The sequence below is a fragment of the Leucopleurus acutus genome (assembly GCF_964270905.1).
Source record: "Leucopleurus acutus genome assembly, chromosome: 14".
NCBI lineage: Eukaryota > Metazoa > Chordata > Mammalia > Artiodactyla > Delphinidae > Leucopleurus > Leucopleurus acutus.
Genome location: NC_139156.1, coordinates 36,976,975 through 36,995,919, shown reverse-complemented (window position 1 = coordinate 36,995,919; position 18,945 = coordinate 36,976,975). Strand labels below are relative to the sequence as shown.

Genomic DNA, 18,945 nt, shown 5'->3' with positions numbered 1-18,945 from the left:
TGGCACTTCCCGTGTTAATGTGGTTCCAACCTTTCCTGGGAAGCTTACACATCCTGGTTGTCATGTCCTCGGCCGTACCACTAGAGGGAGCCACTCTGTAATGGGTGAGGTCAGCCTAACAGAAATAACGTGATCAGCCCGGTGCTGATCAGAGGCCAAGGCGACAGGTTACAGGTAACATATTTCAGGTTTATTAAAAAACACATAGGTAACAAGTCAGAGCTTTGGCTAGGAATGATCTGGAAAAGAATTGAAGGCATTATTCCACAAAACATTCACAGTGTGTGCTACAGACAGAGAGCAGGGAAGTGTTCTAGAAGCATTTGCGGTGGACGATGGAGGGCCCGGCCTCGTCGTACTCCTGTTTGCTGATCCACATCTGCTGGAAGGTGGACAGAGAGGCCAGGATGGAGCCGCCAATCCAGACAGAGTATTTGCGCTCGGGAGGGGCAATGATCTGTTGGTCAGGATGAGGAAGAAGGGCCGTTAATGCACTAGAACGGGGCCTGGGCATTCCAGCACGGTCCGAATTTGGTGACCCCTGCTGAAGCTTCATGGGCAACAGGGACAGTCTTGGCTGTTAGATGCTGAACCCGAACCTGAACCCTAACCCATGGGGTGTGAATAAGTTGTGGATTTAAATATTCTTCAATGAGCACATTTCGTTTCCCAGCTTCTTTTTACACAATCTATTCCAAAGCATCTATGACACCCCTGCTGCATTCAGTCTAATACTGGGCAAACTGAAAGTTGGCCCCAAATCCTGCACGGCCTCCACTTAAGCCCTGACAATGTCCCCGACTTTCATAAGCTGTTCTTCAGCACTCAGCACGACACATACGCTCTGTGGACACAAACACCAGCAACTTCGAGGAGAAGTTTTGATTGTGCCAGAGCTTACCACACAGGAACTTACTGTAGACCTGATTAAGCACACTGAGATGCACTGTTTACCACAGAGGGACCCGAGCGTCCCCCACTGGGATGAACATTCCCCTGGGATAGGTCCGGGTTAGGCTGCATTGGCTGGCCCTACCCACTGCATAGGCCTGACATGTAAGGACATGTGGACATTTCTTAAATCAATGAATGGTTTAGGCTCAGAGAGCAGGGTATGTCTCCCTACAGCAACTCTAAACATAGCTATAGTTGAGTAATTCCAAATTCCACATCAGACTTGGATACTTGGGTAGAAATGAATATGGACACTTCGGCCAACAGATAAGGTATTTCTGAAACGGTGGTGAAAGGGTTTAATTTCTGTTTATCCCTTGAGCTCTGGTTGAACATTTATTTTTAGTACAAGTACGTGATCTTTACCGAGCACTTACCATGTGCTGAGCACATGTACTATCTCATTTAATCCTCATAACCACTTTGAAGAGTAAGTACTGAATTACTCCCATATTCCAAAGGAGGACACAGAGGCTGAGAGAGGTTTAAGTAATTGACCTTGATCACACCGGTTGGTACGTATCAGACCCAGTATGCAAACCTGGACCTCTCCCAGGTATGTTTTTGTTTTGTTTTAGAAATAACTTTTCATTTTTGTATAATTTTGGTTTTACAGAAAAGTGGTAAAGACAGTACAGAGAGTTCCTATAGACCACCCCCACCCCCATTCAGTGTCAGTTTCCCCTAATGTCACCATCTTACTGTGCCAGGTTTTTAATGGTTTGCTCTCATCACACTGGAGCTCAAAGTTCTACATTCATTTCTATTCAACACTCCAAGTTTGAAGAACTAGAAACTACCCATCTCTAGCTGGGTGTCTGTCATATACCCCCAACCTAGGTTGCTTTGTCAGCAACCCTAGCAGCTGGTTTCATGTCCCTCCCTCTGGGGTGGGAAGATGAGGTGGTAAGTGCCCATCGGAGGGGCATCCGAGAATCACAGATCCTCAGAACACAGTCTCTCTCCTCTTAACCCGCAGAATTCCGAGCCTCTAAGGTGAAGAGAGAGCAGGCTTCCGTCTATCCCTCCCTGTCATGTTAGCTGCAGACCCTTTCAAAAAAGGCGTGCAAATCACAGAGAACTTGTCTGAACACCTCTCGTGTGTGTGAACTGCCCCCAGGGGGCCGCTTCTCCTGCTCCCTGGGATGTGGATCAGAAGGTCCCAGCCTGGCCTCCTGATTTCAGAGTGATAACAGCCTTTGAGAAGTCACCAGCCACATGTAAGTTTGCCTCCAAAGAATGATGGCCTTTTAATCTGAGTTTCTTTGACTGTCACTCAAAACTCACACAGTGTAGGGGCTCTGAGGCTCAAGGACTGAGCTTGGTCATCCTGGGGTCATGCTGCGCTTTTGAGCACTTGTATCAAAGGGTATGTCAGACAGAGAGTTGAAGATAAAATTCTAACTCCTGGCCACTGAGATGGAGTCACATTTAGTACCAGAGGAGGAGTATACACTATTGAATCTAAAGGGTTTACACCTCTTCAGAAATAAGTCTGGCTCATCTGTAATATTTGTAATGCTCTACACATGACATGCACTATTTTTGTGATGAGGAAAAACAACAAAATGTGTATTTTAGTGAGATATGGACACATGGGGGGCTCTATGGACCTTCACTGCAGCTGCTGAAAGTAGGTGATTGACAAGGATAAGTACAGATTAAATTTTGTACAAGATAATTCAACTTCTTTATGAACTGAACTGACCTATATCGTTTAAAGTATGGGACTTGTGGACTTTTAACCACTGCCTAGCTCTAAAACCCGTGAGTGCGTGTGACCAAGATGCAGCCTCTGAAGAGTCCTTCACCTCTTGGCTGTAGGGCTGGCATTGCCAGCAGCATACATGGGTCCGTCACTGAACTGTACCTTGATCTTCATGGTGCTGGGCGCCAGGGCCGTGATCTCCTTCTGCATGCGGTCGGCAATGCCGGGGTACATGGTGGTGCCCCCGGACAGGACGTTGTTAGCATAGAGGTCCTTCCTGATGTCAATATCGCATTTCATGATGCTGTTGTAGGTGGTTTCATGGATGCCAGCAGACTCCATCCCTGGAAAAGAGACACAGGCCATGGTCCTTGGGTGGTGAATAAAGCCCAGGTTGACGTGGAAGACGATGCGAGCAACTGGATGATCTTACACTGGACCGAAGCTAGGCAGGCATGATGCTCTGGGAACCAGCCATCTCAGGACCGAAAGGTCCTCGAATGCCCCATGTCCTCCTACCTCTTGTCTAGGGAGGAAGCCCTGCCTCAGCATCTCTGGGAGGGTGGGGGGCTACAACATCATATCCCTAATTTTTAATAGACTCACTACTATAAATGATTCAAATAAGAAGCCAAGTCTTCAGATTGCCAGCAGAAGCTTCCATGCTGAGCCAATGTTGCAGCCGTTGCTCAGAACTTTCCCCAAGTCTCTCTTTGGCTGCTGCCTTGTTTTTACTCCTCAAAGCTTTATGATGCTGAATCATCCAAAAAAAAAAAAGCTTCATTTTATTCAGACAAAGACTCGCTTTTCTTCAATCTTTGCAGTTTTGTGATGCAATACTAATAACGCTTAGTGATTAATTACAGCCAATATCTAATAAGCATTGAATGCTCATTTCGGCCAAGTCCTGGGCTAAGTGCCCCCCCCCCCCACAGCTCGTGTAATCCTCACAGCCACCCTATGAAATATGGATGACAGTCCTCTATGACAGCCCTCATTTTACAGAGGAGGACCCTGAGACTTCAGGGTCCAAGGTCATGAATAGAGAATTAAGACTCAAACCCAGGCTCACCCCTCCCAGAGCCTGCCCTCTGTAAACATCTATGCTAACCCATCTCCCAAGGTCAGTGCTAACGTAGGATTGGGCATTTCCATTTTTCTCTCCCCCTGTTATTCCCAAACTCAGCATTCAACCTATCCTTCCCATCCATCCATCGGGCGGCTCCACTGTGTCCTAAGCACAGAGAGTATCTGATTCTTTCACTGTAAACCACACACCAAGAATGCTCTGGGCTTGACTACAACATAGACAATGTTTTCTTAAAAAGAAAACTCCTTTTCTGGTCTCCTTAACTCTTAAAAATGTGACATTCTTTCCTTTGCCCTGGTTTAGAAATGCACTTGGTTTTGTGGCCCCTGTCACATGTCCCCACACGCAGAAGGGTGCTGGGGGCTGAGGGTTGGCTGGGTGCAGGAGGAGAGGGTGGTCTCCCCAGAAGCAGGAGCAGGGTGTGCTGCCTACCGATGAACGAGGGCTGGAACAGGGTCTCTGGGCAGCGGAACCGCTCGTTACCGATGGTGATCACCTGCCCGTCAGGCAGCTCGTAGCTCTTCTCGAGGGAAGAGGAGGATGCAGCAGTGGCCATCTCGTTTTCAAAGTCCAGGGCTACATAGCACAGTTTCTCCTTGATGTCCCGGACAATCTCACGCTCAGCTGTCAGCGAGATACAAACATGGTTTGCACAGGCGGTAAAAATCCACCTGCCCGGGCTTCCCTGGTGGCTCAGTGGTTGAGAGTCCGCCTGCCGTTGCAGGGGACACGGGTTCGTGCCCCGGTCTGGGAAAATCCCACATGCCGCGGAGTGGGTGGGCCCGTGAGCCATGGCCGCTGAGCCTGCGCGTCTGGAGCCTGTGCTCCGCAACGGGAGAAGCCACAACAGTGAGAGGCCCGCATACCACACACACAAAAAAAATCCACCTGCCCTACTGCAGGCTCTCCTACAATACAGGCTCCATCCACAAAGTGTATAAGTTCGACATTACATTCCGCACCCCCAAATCCATCAGGGCAATTAAATTACAAATCCACTATTGAACCGCTTCTGTTCCCAGCGGAGTGCCTCACACAGAAGGTTCTTAGCAAATATTGTCTGGAAAGTTCAGGACAGGATGAAAATGAGCTGGCTAGAAACAGGCAAAGAGCAGGAAAGCCTTAATACATTAACTTTTTTGCACGATTAACTAATGAATCTCCATTATAAGTGCTTTATAACAATTTGTTATATTGGATTTTCAGTTGACCAGGAAGATGCGTGCCGAAGCCCCCCCTTAGAGGCCCCTACAGTTTCAAAAGCTCCAGAGACCCGTGTCATCTGGGCCAGGTAGATTCTAGCTCAAACCCTTGGAAAATTCATCACCTTCCAGAAAGAGGCAGGCCCTGGCTCAGGACAAGACCCAGTTGAGAAGGCCCCAGTGGTGCCTGGAAGAAGTGGGCAGGCAGACCACTTTCAGACCCCTGCCCTGTGAAGTTATAAGCTATTGGTTCCATCTGGGCCCCTGGGAACCTTCTGGAAGCATCTTGGAATTCTTCATAGGGAGTAGAGGAGGAACAGAAGTCACTCAACTGCCTACTGCAAAAGGAGATTTTAACATCTTCAGGGCTCAAACTTGGAGTCTAGAATAAGCCTCAGGGATGTCCAGAAACCTAAGCATTTGGACAAGACCAAACTGGCCAAGGGAGGGCAGGCGGCCAGGGTCAAGAGCACTGAGGACGTCCCGACATCTCTAGTATAGTCTGCCTCTGGGCAGCAGAACACCAGTTTATAGTCTGAAGACAAATGTGTCGCTGCCTGCGGGTTGATATTAATAGTCACTAACAAGTGCTGCATGCTTCCTCAGGGCCAGGAATTCGACGTGCATGATCTCATTTACTACTCACAACATCCTTGTGACAAAGGGTCTATGATTACTCCCATTTTACAGATGAAGAGGCTATGGCTTAGTGAACTTGGGCATCTAGTCCAAGGTCACACAGCTAGTGAGTGGCAGAATTGGGACCCAAGTCCTACTGAGATGTCTCCAAAGACTGCCCATCACCACGCCATACCAACTTCAGTCTCTATGTGTGAATGGAAGGGACTAAAAAATGTTCAAGTAGTGCAGCTCTGACTAGCTCATTATACCAGATGGGTATAACTGTTCTTCTTGAAGAAATAGTGTAATCGTTTAGCGATTTCACATAGCAAAATATGCACTGCTTTGCCCTGGGCATTAGAATCAGGCCTTGACACCTGCAAGGCTGCCTCCCATTGTTTCCTTGGATAATCACCAAGTTCCGGAAGAACACCCCGCCCTTACACCCCCTCCCTTTATCTCCCGTAGGCCTCACCTGTGGTCACGAAGGAATAGCCTCGCTCGGTCAGGATCTTCATGAGGTAGTCGGTGAGATCTCGGCCAGCCAGGTCCAGACGCATGATGGCGTGGGGCAGGGCATAGCCCTCATAGATGGGCACATTGTGGGTAACACCATCTCCAGAGTCCAGCACAATGCCTGGGGGACAGTTGTACACAATAAAAGTCACCAGGGCAGCTGGTATGTGATCACTTACTGGTCTAGTAGAAGGGGAATCTTTAAGCCTCTTATTTGAAAGGAAGGAAGGCATTTGATAGGAGAAGTGGGGCAGGGCTGGATAAAGAAAAAAAAAGAAAAGAACAGGAAGAGGGAAACAATAGGAGAAGTCTTCCTGGAAATACAAGTTAAAGGGCTTAATTTTAAAGGTGAGAAGAAGACCTCTGAGGGCTGGAATTAACCCTGTCAATTTGAACTAAACCCCAATCCATCACAACCCGCATGTTTATGAACCATTAAATCCTGTAACTGATGGTGTATTCAACTGAGGCTCTCACCCCTCCCAACCACTTACCAGTTGTACGTCCAGAGGCGTAGAGGGACAGCACCGCCTGAATAGCCACGTACATGGCTGGGACATTGAAAGTCTCAAACATGATCTGCAAAGCAATTCAAAGAGCTGAGTTAGTGATGCTGCCAGTCTTACCAAGAATGCACAAGACAGCATCTTGTTGAGGAATGCAGAGGGCCCACGTGGTTCTGGGTAGAGGAAACTAAGGTAAAGGAGGGCCAGGGCAGCCTTGGTTACTAGTCAAGGAGAAATGAAGGTGTAAATGAAGAAACCATTATACCAGAGGCCTGATGGCATGGAGAGGGGGATACATGACCAGACAGGTATAAGGAGGGTCTAGCTTCTGGCCCTGGCCCTGGCCCTGAGTTGAACATGACCTGGGAGAATTCACCAAACTAACAGCTGAATAACGTGGGCTTCATTCCAGGTCTCTTGATTACAAATGGAGGAGGAGTTTGGATGAGAAGCGTTCTAAGTGTCCTCCAGTGTGAACAGCACAGGACTTAATACTGTTATCAAAGCCAAAAGAAACAAAAGACAGCATTTATACTTCTCTGGTGTATGAAAGAGCTCCCTTTTTTTTTTTTTTTTTTTTGGCCACGCGGCTTGCAGATCTTAGTTCCCTGACCAGGGATTGAACCCAGGCCCTCTGCAGTGAAAACTCAAGAGTCCTAACCACTGGACCGCCAGGGAATTCCCGAAAAAGGCCTTTTAAACCTGAAGCTCAGACTGGTTGAATGAGCCCTGTTCTGTGGTCTGAGGTTCGTTTAATCTGTTCCACTTTTTTATGTAGTTGCAGCCCTAGAATCTGAGGCCACTCTGGCTGCAGTGAAGGAGCCCTGATTCCTGGAAGAAAAGAACCACCTGCTGGTAACAGAGAACCAAGCATGAATGTCAATGTGGCAGCTCATGCAGTCTAGGGACACGATTAGAACGAGAGTCCCTCCGGGTCAAGCATTAGAAATCTGTGCCCACGGAGATGCCCACAGACCATGATTTCTCCATCTGCAAAACCCTCCCTGGTCTATTCACCAGAGTGAATATCTAGCATCATTTGCTAGATGGCCATAATTCCCAACTATATTTTTCACCATTCACAGGAAAAATAGCCCCCATAAGAAACAACATCTCTTGCTACATGAGCACTTCCCAGGCACACAGACGTTCCCCTGTAGAGAACAGCTGCTAGTGTGTTGGTGTAGCGCCTAGAACTCTTCCGAGAAAAAGACCCTGCAGTATTTACATTTATTATTCTCCGAGGTCAAAAGATCATGGGCCAAATCCAAGCTCTGCCACTTCTAGCTGTGTGACCTTGGGACAATCACCTAATGTCCTTGAGCCTCGATTTCTTCATTTATATGATCAGCATACGAATAGCTCCTGCTTTACGTCGTTAAGATTTAAAGAGACAATGCGTATAAAATGCTTAGCCCAGGGCCTAACCATAGCAAGCATGAAATTGACACTAGGTGTATTTATTTAGCAGCTCATCCAAACTGGAAATCTTGTCTGGCTGGTGGAATGGATGGTCTCCTGATCCAAAACTTTTGAGCTTCAGACAAGTGACAATAATGACAATAATAACTATTTGTTGAAGGTTATCATACCAGGTACCATGAAACACATTTAGCATTTACCTCATTCATCTTCACATCAATCCTTTGAAAAATAATAGTACTAATATTATTCCCAACATATGGACAAGGAAACTGAGGCTCTGAGAAACTAAGTGGATTCTTTAAAGTCACATAACTGATTAAGGGACAGATCGAGTTTTCAAACCGGGATCTGTTGGACTCCAGAACCAAAATTCCCCATTTTATGTTATCCTGCCCTTTGAAATGACTTCTCCTTAGAAGGTTTTAACCTAAACATGTCACCTTTTCAGTTAAATCTTGGAAATTTCCTGTTGCTCTTGGAACCAAGGGGCTGTTCCTGCAGTAAGGATGTCAGTGCCACCAGGATACTCCTGGCCTTTGGAATTCTGGAAAGTTATCAGCCTGTGAGTGGATTGTTTGGTGGGCCTTCTCGCTGCTGTCCTGCACAACCCCTTTAACACAGGACTTTCCCCAGACACCAAAGTGCTGGGCCCTGGAGTGCATATTTACCTGGGTCATTTTCTCCCGGTTGGCTTTGGGGTTCAGGGGTGCCTCGGTGAGCAGGGTTGGATGCTCTTCAGGGGCAACGCGAAGCTCATTGTAGAAAGAGTGGTGCCAGATCTAGCAGGGGGACCGAGGAAAAGCACAATGATGTGACGCTGTAGGGGCGCTGCAGTCCTCAAAACGCAATCAAAATGGGCTAAGGAAACCAGGTTCAAATAAAATGCTAGAAGTACTCATTATGTGTCCACAGCTTTACAGATGCAGAGACTGAAACTCAAGGACTGTAAATAACTTGCTGAGGATTCACAGCTAGTAGGTGAATGAGCAAAAACGCAAACCCAGGCCTATGAGGCAGGATGGAGTAGTGGTTAAGGGTACAGGCTCTGGCATCAAACCTGGGTTCAAATCCTGGCTTAACCACTTCTTGGTTATGTGAGCTTAGGCAAATTTTAACCCTTCTCAGCCACAATCTCTCCATGGGTAATATAAAAATAATTTGTGGGCTTCCCTGGTGGCGCAGTGGTTGAGAGTCCGCCTGCCGATGCAGGGGACACGGGTTCGTGTCCCAGTCCGGGAAGATCCCACATGCCGCGGAGCGGCTGGGCCCGTGAGCCATGGCCGCTGAGCCTGTGCGTCCGGAGCCTGTGCTCCGCAACGGGAGAGGCCACAACAATGAGAGGCCCGCATACCGAAAAAAAAAAAAAATTTGTATGTCTTTGTGAGACTTAAGTCAGGGAACCCTAGAGTTGCTACTTAGCCCAGAGTAAATGTTACTATTATTCAACAATATCTTCTTTACCCGCTATTTCCACTTTAGTTAATATTCATGGGCAAATGACTTAGAGTAGCAAGTAAAAGGACAAATGAATGAATATATGAAAGGATGAATGAAGCTGACCTAATTGCCTAATTGCCACTTTTAATATTGGAGGGAAATTTTGCTCTGCTCCATTCCCCTCTTTGTTCCCCAGGGCTGAGAGAAGCCTGCCTTGGTCAGCACACTCTGGACTTTTCGTTCATGGGCAGACATTTGGCCTTCAGGTGTTTCCAAAAAAAGCCAGTGTCTATTTCTAGCATGTCCGTGCGATGTACTTTGGACATACTTGTGTTTGCTTCATGGTTGAGCATCCTCTTTATTTTTTTATTTTTGAGCTGTTTCTTTTTTTAATTTAATTTTTATTTTCTATTGGAGTATAGTTGATTCACAACGTTGTGTTCGTTTCAGGTGTGCAGCAAAGTGATTCAGTTATACATATACGTATATCCATACTTTTTCAGCTTCTTTTCCCATATAGGTTATTACAGAGTATTAAGTAGAGTTCCCTGTGAGCATCCTCTTTAATCCCTGGATGCCATAAAGAGCAAACCACTGTGAAAAAGGTTCAGTTAACTAGTTATTTTTAAAAGCCTGAAAATTCTCCCCTAGCACCAGAAATATTAAATTCATTCAGAATTAAAACAAAATAAAACAAGAACTGCTAGCGAAAGCTCATACACTAATAAAAGCTAGATCGACTTTAAAGAGTGTTTATCTTATCGCAGTTACTTTGGTTTTGAATTTGTTGTTTCTAGAAAGGAAATGAGACTCCTGAAAGTTCTATTCCTTTGATGGAGTAAAAGCAGCACAGTGTTCAAGAAATCAAAAAAAAAAAAAAGTGAAGAAAAGAAATTCTACCGATCATATTATATACTACGGATACTCTGAAGCATCGTTTAAAAACCAACCAATCCCTCTCTCTCTCTCTCTCTCTCTTATTCTTCTCTCTCTCTCTCTCTTATTCTTCTCTCTCTCTCTCTCTCTCTCTCTCTTATTCTTCTCTCTCTCTCTCTCTCTCTTATTCTTCTCTCTCTCTCTCTCTCTTATTCTTCTCTCTCTCTCTCTCTCTCTCTCTCTCTCTCTCTCTCTCTCAGACCCTTTGAATTTAAATTTTAAAAATTATGGAATGCTTTATTTGTTCCAAGGATCTTTCTCCAGGTGCGTCCCTCTGAGACGCTGCCAGCTCCATGGAGAATCTCTTAAAAGAGTATTTTCCTCCTATTAATATCTTCTTCACAGTGAAAACTGCAGTCTTAACCAAATCCAGAATCTTAGACTCAGTAAACCTAAGGAAACACAATTTTTGTAGAGAAGCAGAAGTTTCAGCATTATTACTGATAAATCCTAGCAACACTATTTTCTTTTACACTAGAGGAGAGAGAGAGAGAGAGTGTGTGTGTGTGTGTGTGTGTGTGTGTGTGTGTGTGTGTATGGAGCTGAGAGATATATAAAAGTCCAGATGTTCTGGTTCTAATATATTTGCTGCATTTTAAAAATTTAAGTCACTTTCTCATTATTTCTTCTGCTTTTTCTCTGATCACTTGTGTTTCCATAATGCCTAATAACAAACATCAAAATCCTAGGATTTAACTCTTCTCCTCATTAGCTCTTCTATATGGGTCTGGGAGATAAAGACTTCACTTAAGGCAACACAGGGAGATACTTTTAAAAATGTTTATTTAAAAATTTTTGTCATGTGCTTGGGCTTCAATATGTTGAGGAACATTCAGGAATGTATGAATGTATAGCTTTCTATAGTGCAAACTAAAAAATATATATATATATTTTAAATGTTCAGGGTGAGTTAATGAAAAACTTTCAAGAATGGGTGGGTGAAGGCAACCCTTTGTTCTCCTGGCTGCTACTCATATAATGCTTGTCCTCGGAGGGCAAGCCAGTGGACTGAGCAAGTCTATTAATACCCACCATTGTCTAAGGGCTACTGTTCTCATCTGCAGAGCTAGCTCACTCTAATTGGTTTATAAACCCTGATAGGCAAAGGATTTGCTTTTTCTTTTTTATTTAAAGAAACAGTTCAGGATTTTCTTTTTTCCAGTTAGTAATAATCTAGAAGGAACATCAACAAGTAAAAGTACAATTGGGCAAAGTGAGCCAGTTCTTTTCCCCAGCAGTAGCAAGATGTTTGGAAACAGGAGCCCCAGGAATTATGCATGAATCTCCCGGTACCTTCTCCATGTCGTCCCAGTTGGTGATGATGCCGTGTTCTATCGGGTACTTCAGGGTCAGGATTCCTCTTTTGCTTTGTGCTTCATCACCCACGTAGCTGTCTTTTTGTCCCATTCCCACCATCACCCCCTAAAAAAGGTTCAACACATCACGAGCCAGCCTCTCTCAGAACTTGTGAACTGATTACAGTCCAAACACAAAGGGTTAAATCACTGCGCTAGAAAGTTCCTTTGGGTACCAACAATGATTTGCTGAATCCTACTGTCACTAAGTTCTTACGAAACAGCCTTAGTTGATTGGAAACAGGCCTGACTAGTTCTCTCAAATAGCAGAGAACCCTGGGGGTAAGGCAACTTTGTGTCATTTATCTTCTACATCCCTTGATGAGCTCTCTTAGGGCAAAGATTGTATCTGTCTTGTTCTCCACTATGACAAATTGCCTGGCACACATTCGGCACTCAATCATTATTTGTTGAATGGATATGTAAAGTTTTACATATTAGTTAAATGGCATTTTGCCCCTTATAAATCCTTTAAATTGTACTTTTGAACTTGCCACCTACCCAAGAGTATATCTAACCATTATAAGCAAAGACATTATTTCTACAAATGATCACTCTGTGCTTGATTTCTCATAGATAAATTCATACCAATCAACACTGACATCTGCCTAAAGTAGTGGGATGTATCTTTTAATCATTATGGTGAAGCTTTAAAAAAGAGAGAATTCTCATTATTAAAATTTAAAATTGCACTGGAGTGACTTAAAATTGCAAAACAGTCGTGGCTACTATAGTTCCATAAGTAGTGATTTATGCAAAATATCTCCATCCCAGAAGTTCAACAAAGGGACAGAGTTCATTCATGGGGAGAGGCTTCTATTATTTGCTCTTGTGAATCTATGCCAAATTGAAAGCTTAAATATCAATCAGATAGGCTCCATGTGCAAAATACATTTCTGCTGTGAAGGAGAATTTCTGAGATGAAACTCTCAGTTTTTACCCTGTGGCTGCCATCAACATTTTGTTTCTACATAATGCTATGTAAAATTACCGTGTGGCTGTCCACATGTGTTTTGTTGACAGCTAACAGATGGAAAATTACATTTGGTAACAATGCTGATTTTCATCTAACATTAGGTTCTGTGAGAGTGAGTGACCTGGGCTTTTATTTTAGTTTCTTTCCAAAGAGTAGCTATGGAATACATCAGATAACTCATAAACTCATAAATATTTCTGATGCTGATGACAATGATTACATTTAGACAAAAAGGATTTATGAAAAAGGGTCAGTCTTTGTATCTGATAGACACCCAATAGATAATCTATCAACATCGTGTATTAAATTGGCACTTATTTCTAGACATCAATCATCAGAGGTACATTTTTAACATGGTTACATAATTCCCGGGCAGAGAGCAACAGACAATCTATGAATACCCATAGCGGGTACCAGAGACATAGAGGGACCAAATCTATAGCCTTGTTTCTCTCTGTTCCAGAGAAAATTTTCCTCACCTGATGTCTGGGACGTCCCACAATGGACGGGAAAACAGCCCTGGGAGCATCGTCCCCAGCAAAGCCAGCCTTACAGAGCCCAGAGCCATTGTCACACACCAGGGCGGTGCTGTCCTCTTCTTCACACATCTTGGCTGGAGCTGCGACACAGGGTCCTGCAGGGAACAGGGAGGAAACCACCCCGCTGTTATCCAACAGTCTTGGCACTTAACCTGACCACTCCCACCTTCCAGGCTGGGTTGAGACCCCTCCTGTGCACTCCTAGAGCGCCTTCTGCTGATTCTTATCTAACACAGCATTTATCTCAAAGTACTTTCATTAGACTGAAAACTTTTTATACTAAAACTCTGATGTCCACGTTCATACAACAGGTCTCTAGCACCGTGGCTGGCACGTCACACGTGCTCACAAGCACTTTAAAGACTGACTAAGTAAGTGAATGAATGAACTACTGCAGAGCACATATGGAATATCAGACCATGAGATCAGATATTCACAGGGACAAGTCATTTGTTAAAGAAGTATCTGGAATTTGCTGTCTGTATCCAACCATCTTCACATTTTTCTAGGTATGTTATAACTTCAAATTTTTTTCAAAAACGTAGATTTTGAGGAATGGGCAGCATGTGAAAATTTGGATATATTGAGACATTTAATGTAAAATGTTTAAAAGAAAATTCTCTTTTGGATCCTGAAGACTTTAAATTTTACCCTTGGAAAAACATTAGAACCAATCAAAACTTTCTAAGAAGGTGCTTTAAATTTTAGGGACCACAGTTATTCCATTAATAAAAACCACTGCTACCCCGTAAGTCCAACAAGCCAGGGTGAATCCAAAACCTTACACATCATGCAGTAGAATGCTTTGTTGCCATTAAAAAAGATAAATAAAAGGATAAGTTACAGGTATATTCTTATGTGATACTAGGTTAGAGAAATTAACATTGTACGATCCCATTAAAAATGTATTTTTATGCACTAGAAGAAGATTAATCATATTTACCATGATGTTGATGGGGATTATTTGTGAAGTGGTGGGTTTTCTGGGTGTTTTAAATGATCATCCCTGGGTTCTGTAATATTTTCTAAATAAATTGAGCGTGTATTCTTTTAGTAAGAAAGCAATATTTCAAATATCCCATTGTTAAGCTTGTATCCTACGGCAAAATTTGGAAGGCTGGAGCACAAGTAACAACTTAGAGATCTGGGAAATCGAAGGCTTATTAGAGAACGTTTTCATTTAATGCCCTCGTTTCTCAAATGAGAAAACTCAGGGGAAGTGATTTGCTCAAGGGCACACAGGGCCTTACAGGCAAAGTTGAACCAGAGATCAGGTCCCCTTGGCTACCCTTCAGCTTTCAATCTAGACCCCTTCCATTTTCTAAGCAGAATTAGGTGAAAAATAGTTTTTAAAGAGAAGGACACCCAGAGTTCTCTGCCTGACTTTGAGATGATAGGATTTAAGGTTCAGGAAGAGTCTTCTAAGTTGGTGAACTCATTGCACCCCCAGGCCTAGATATAAAAGGTAACTCTTTTAAGGAAATTTCTGGGACCTAAGAAAAGAAAAAAAAGCTATTACAGTTTGAGTTGCACCAGACCATTCCCATGAAACCAATGCTCTGTCTTTCCAAATGCCTAGAACTTCCATGGCAGTGTCTCATACAACATAACCCTTTGCAAAGAGCATGAACCTCAACTGAGAGAACATATCTTAAAATCGAGGACATGTACTATTATCGCCAACTGACAAACCAGGGAATCAAGACTCAAGTTGGAACGATTTGTCCAAGATCCCAAAACTGGCAGAGTTAGGACTAAAAATCACAGCACGTGAGGATTATGGGCTTGGATCCTGGAGTCTCACTCTGGACTTGAGTGTGGCCTTCACCGCTTAGAAGCCATGTGACTTAGTCAGTTATGTAACATCTCTAAATCAGTTTCTTTATCTATGAAACAGCGGTAAAATCTGTATGTAGCCCATAGAGTTCTTATGGGGATTAGATTTTCTAACAGGCATTAAAAATAATTTATGGTGGCATATACATTATGAATAAATATTATTTTAAAATTTTTAGCATCATTATGTGATGATTATCATTCTCCAGATCTTTTTACTTCCAGTCTTTGCTTTCTCTCCACACTCCCTCTAGGCCTACCACAGAAACCTTCAACTTGTGGATTCTACTTGTAAGAATGGAAAATGAGGTTTATCAATGGCCTACTCTTTCTTTTCCCACCCTTCCCTTCCCTTTCCAGACACTGAATTCTGTTTGGCAGTCATGTGATTTGGCTTCCTTCCTAGCAGATTAAGAAGCAAAAAGAGAGATGAGAAATGTAAGACAGAGAAGGCGGAAAAGCAGTCGGCGTCGGAGGCATGTGTCAGAGGCTGTCAGCACTGGACCAGCAGCCTCTCTGGATGTGCTAAGCAGACTTGCCAAGACAAAAGTAAGGGCTGAAAACAGGATAAAATATTTGGAATTAGAAGGCTCTAAAAATGTGATGGTGTGGTCACTATGAATACACATGTCCTTAGTAACCCTTTCCTGGGACAGGAAGGGTTTGGGGGAGTGTTAGAATGCACTGCAGACAAAGTAGACTTAACGCTCAGATCAGCAAGCCTGCAGAAAATAAAAAGATCTCAACATTTGGTAAATGTGTTTTTATTTGGCAAAAAAAGAAAGAAAGAAAACGTCCAGGAAGAATTTTAAAATCTCTTAAAGGAGCACTGTCATTAGAGAAATCTGTGTCCCCAGAAAGGACCCAGCTCAGTGGTTTGCAACTCTTACTTAACCTGATGAGCAGCTGGGTTTGGAGCAAAGCATTTCCTAATTAGGTAAAACACACTCGAATGTCTGCTTTTGGAACAGCACCCGGGTCAGGGGGTTTGCTCTAACCGACTCGGGTGCATCTTGTGCCAAAAATGAGGAGTTAGTGGGAGGGGAACGCTCCAGGTCCCAGCTCGACAGTCTTGAAACACAAACCATATTTAGTCATGAATCACAAAATGGAAGGAAAATCTCAGTGTGAAAACTCCAGTCCGGGCTGAAGCTGCCAACTGTTGATTTACAGCAAAGAGCAGCCTGTGGTGGCAGGGCTGGCTCCCAGGTCCCGCCCGGCTGAGAAATGCAAACCAGACATTGCACAGGCTGAGACGCAAACAGCTGTCAGACGCACACCCGGCTCCCTCTCTCTTTATTCACAAAGATTCAGCGGGGCGCCTGCTGCGCTCTGCTGCAGATGACCAACCAACCGAGACGCATATATCTTTTTTTTTTAACATCTTTATTGGAGTATAATTGCTTTACAATGGTGTGTTAGTTTCTGCTTTATAACAAAGTGAAGCAGTTATACATCTACATATGTTCCCATATCTCTTCTCTCCTGCATCTCCCTCCCTCCCACCCTCCCTATCCCACCCCTCTAGGTGGTCACAGAGCACCGAGCTGATCTCCCCGTGCCATGCGGCTGCTTCCCACTAGCTATCTATTTTACGTTTGGTAGTGTATATATGTCCATGCCACTCTCTCACTTTGTCCCAGCTTACCCTTCCCACTCCCCGTGTCCTCAAGTCCATTCTCTAGTAGGTCTGTGTCTTTATTCCCGTCTTACCCCTAGGTTCTTCATGACCTTTTTTTTTTCTTAGATTCCATATATATATGTGTTAGCATACGGTATTTGTTTTTCTCTTTCTGACTTACTTCACTGAGATGCGTATATCTTGAAGTGTAAGCTCACAGTTACACTCAAGAGACTTTCCCACAGAAGATACTACCAATGAGAGCCAGAGGAGCCCAGATGCAAATACACAAAGAGCCAATATCAAAGGCTAGGCAACCTCGGTTCAATTCTAAAATCCACATCCAGACACCGTAGCTGCACCAAAAGTACAGTCCAGTGAGAAATCCCCACACCAAATCTGAACCACAAGCAGATACTGGAGTTTCCAGTGCCTAAATATAAATCATCATGTAACTTACTGCAGACAGCTTGACTGCGTCTCTGAAATGCACTGCAAGACCCGGGCAGTTGGTTTAGTATAAACAGATGTTGCAGGTGACACACATAGATTTCATTCCATCTTGCTCTCCCCACCCTTTCCCACACCAGGCTGCGTCTTAGCTTGGATTTTAAGGTTAGATAATTAGAGCTAAAAGCTACAATCGTGTTAGTAGTACAACCTTCATTCAAAACTTTCAGAGTGTGTGAGCCTGGCCAAAATCCCCAGAGATGACATCTGATTATGCTGGGGAATGTCAGAGCCGCTGGAATCTAAGTCACATCCCTGGGCCGGTGCCACTTACCCTGAAAGTGCTCGGCTGGGCTCCTCTCCTCTGGCTGGTGTTCGGGGAAGCTGAACGCTGAAGGGTTATATAGCTCCTTGGTCTGCTCCCCTCCCACTTGCTTCCCAAACAAGGAACAAAGACAGACTTCAGCCCTCCGTTCAGTCTAACACAACCATATAGGGACCTCAGCACAAAACTCTCTAATCTGGGTGGCCGGAGGTCTGGGTCTCTTCCACCGCATTCCACTGCTCTGCTCATGAAAAGGCAGGCAGCTCAGCTGCCTGTGGGAGATAAACACCCCAAGCCTTCAGAACAATTGCTGAAATGCCCAGAGATATTGAGTGAGCCTCATGGGGCAGATGCCGGCACGGTTCGCACATTCCTCAGGAGATGCCAGCCGGCTGTCTTGCTAGCATTTCGGGTCATGTCCTCATGAACTGAGCACAGAAAGAAGCTGCCTCTGAGGAGGAGGGACTTTTAAAAATTCCCCTAAAAACAGGGTCTGCAATGAAGAAAGAGATGCTGCAATGGTCCATAAGTTTAGAGAGGGAGTGAGAACTTTGTGGTCGTCAATGCTGGGTTTATGAATCAAGTCTGGGGCGGGGTGGGGGGTGATGGAAGTAGGAATTGAAGTGGAGACAGGTTTGAAGGCCCGTGTTTTCACAGAGGCGCTTGGAAGTCAGCACGACCTTGAGCATTTTGGTGCCCTGGTTCACTAGCTGTGTCTGCTAATTTGTCCTGAGCGATGTAGCAGCGTGATAGGGGCTGTCCTTCAAGCAGAGTCCATGCAGGCACCTGTCACAGAAGCAGTCTGAGAGCAAAGGGCGTATTTAAGGGAAGCCTCTCTGAGCCTCCTCTTGCCCCGCTGATGCACCTGACAGGTGACAGATAACAGGTGACCCAGGCATTCCTCAGAGGAAGGTAGTGAGTAAACACCAGTCTGACCTTAAGCTCTCATTCCCAGGTGACAACAAATAACTTCAATGGTTTTACATTTGCCTGTTCCTCTTTGCCAAGCCAAGGTTCTAACTAAATTCATGGTAGAAATATTTTTGACAGCTACCATGAGCATTTCTGCTGACATATGAGAAAAATCCCAGGATGAATGTCTCTGTTTTACAGCTGTGGCCAGCCCTTCACTCATGTTACTGTGTCTGACCCATTTGATTTATGGTACACACACACGCGCACACACACACACATTTATCTTTGAGAAATTGCACCATTGATGATTATGTAATTTTATATGGCTTAAGACTAAATGATAACAGATTGCTCTGTATTTTTCAAGGATTTGTCAACCGTTTCTAGTTTTTGTCAACCAGAAAACACAATTGTGTGAATGTTCAAACTTGAAGACTATGCAATTATACATAAAGTTGGGCATTTGGAATTAATCTAGTGGTTTTTATCACAGGGAACACGTGAAGCAAAAATTCCATTATTTTCTTCATTGG

At 44.3% G+C, this 18,945-nt stretch overlaps 1 protein-coding gene across 2 annotated transcripts; it reads right to left on the bottom strand.

The window, feature by feature from the left end:
* Nucleotides 1-168: 168 nt before the first annotated feature.
* Nucleotides 169-17,535, bottom strand: ACTA2 (actin alpha 2, smooth muscle). Of its 2 annotated transcripts, none has more exons than XM_082854008.1 (9): nt 17,507-17,535; nt 13,206-13,360; nt 11,689-11,817; nt 8,691-8,801; nt 6,586-6,670; nt 6,051-6,212; nt 4,185-4,376; nt 2,825-3,006; nt 169-457 (listed from the first exon to the last, which is right to left on the bottom strand). In XM_082854008.1, exons 2-9 carry the CDS (start codon nt 13,332-13,334, stop codon nt 314-316), a joined length of 1,134 nt encoding a protein of 377 aa, XP_082710134.1. In that variant the 5' UTR covers nt 13,335-13,360; nt 17,507-17,535; the 3' UTR covers nt 169-313. The 2 variants fall into 2 exon arrangements, with proteins under 2 accessions (XP_082710134.1, XP_082710135.1); XM_082854009.1 differs by having other exon boundaries at nt 169-379.
* Nucleotides 17,536-18,945: the final 1,410 nt, after the last annotated feature.

Coding starts and splice junctions, on each gene's coding strand:
- ACTA2 (XM_082854008.1), bottom strand. CDS start 13,334: ATGTGTGAAGAAGAGGACAGCACCGCCCTGGTGTGTGACAATGGCTCT. Junction 8,802..11,688: donor ACTGGGACGACATGGAGAAG/GTACCGGGAGAT, acceptor TCCCCCTGCTAG/ATCTGGCACCACTCTTTCTA. Junction 458..2,824: donor CCAGCACCATGAAGATCAAG/GTACAGTTCAGT, acceptor CCTGACCAACAG/ATCATTGCCCCTCCCGAGCG.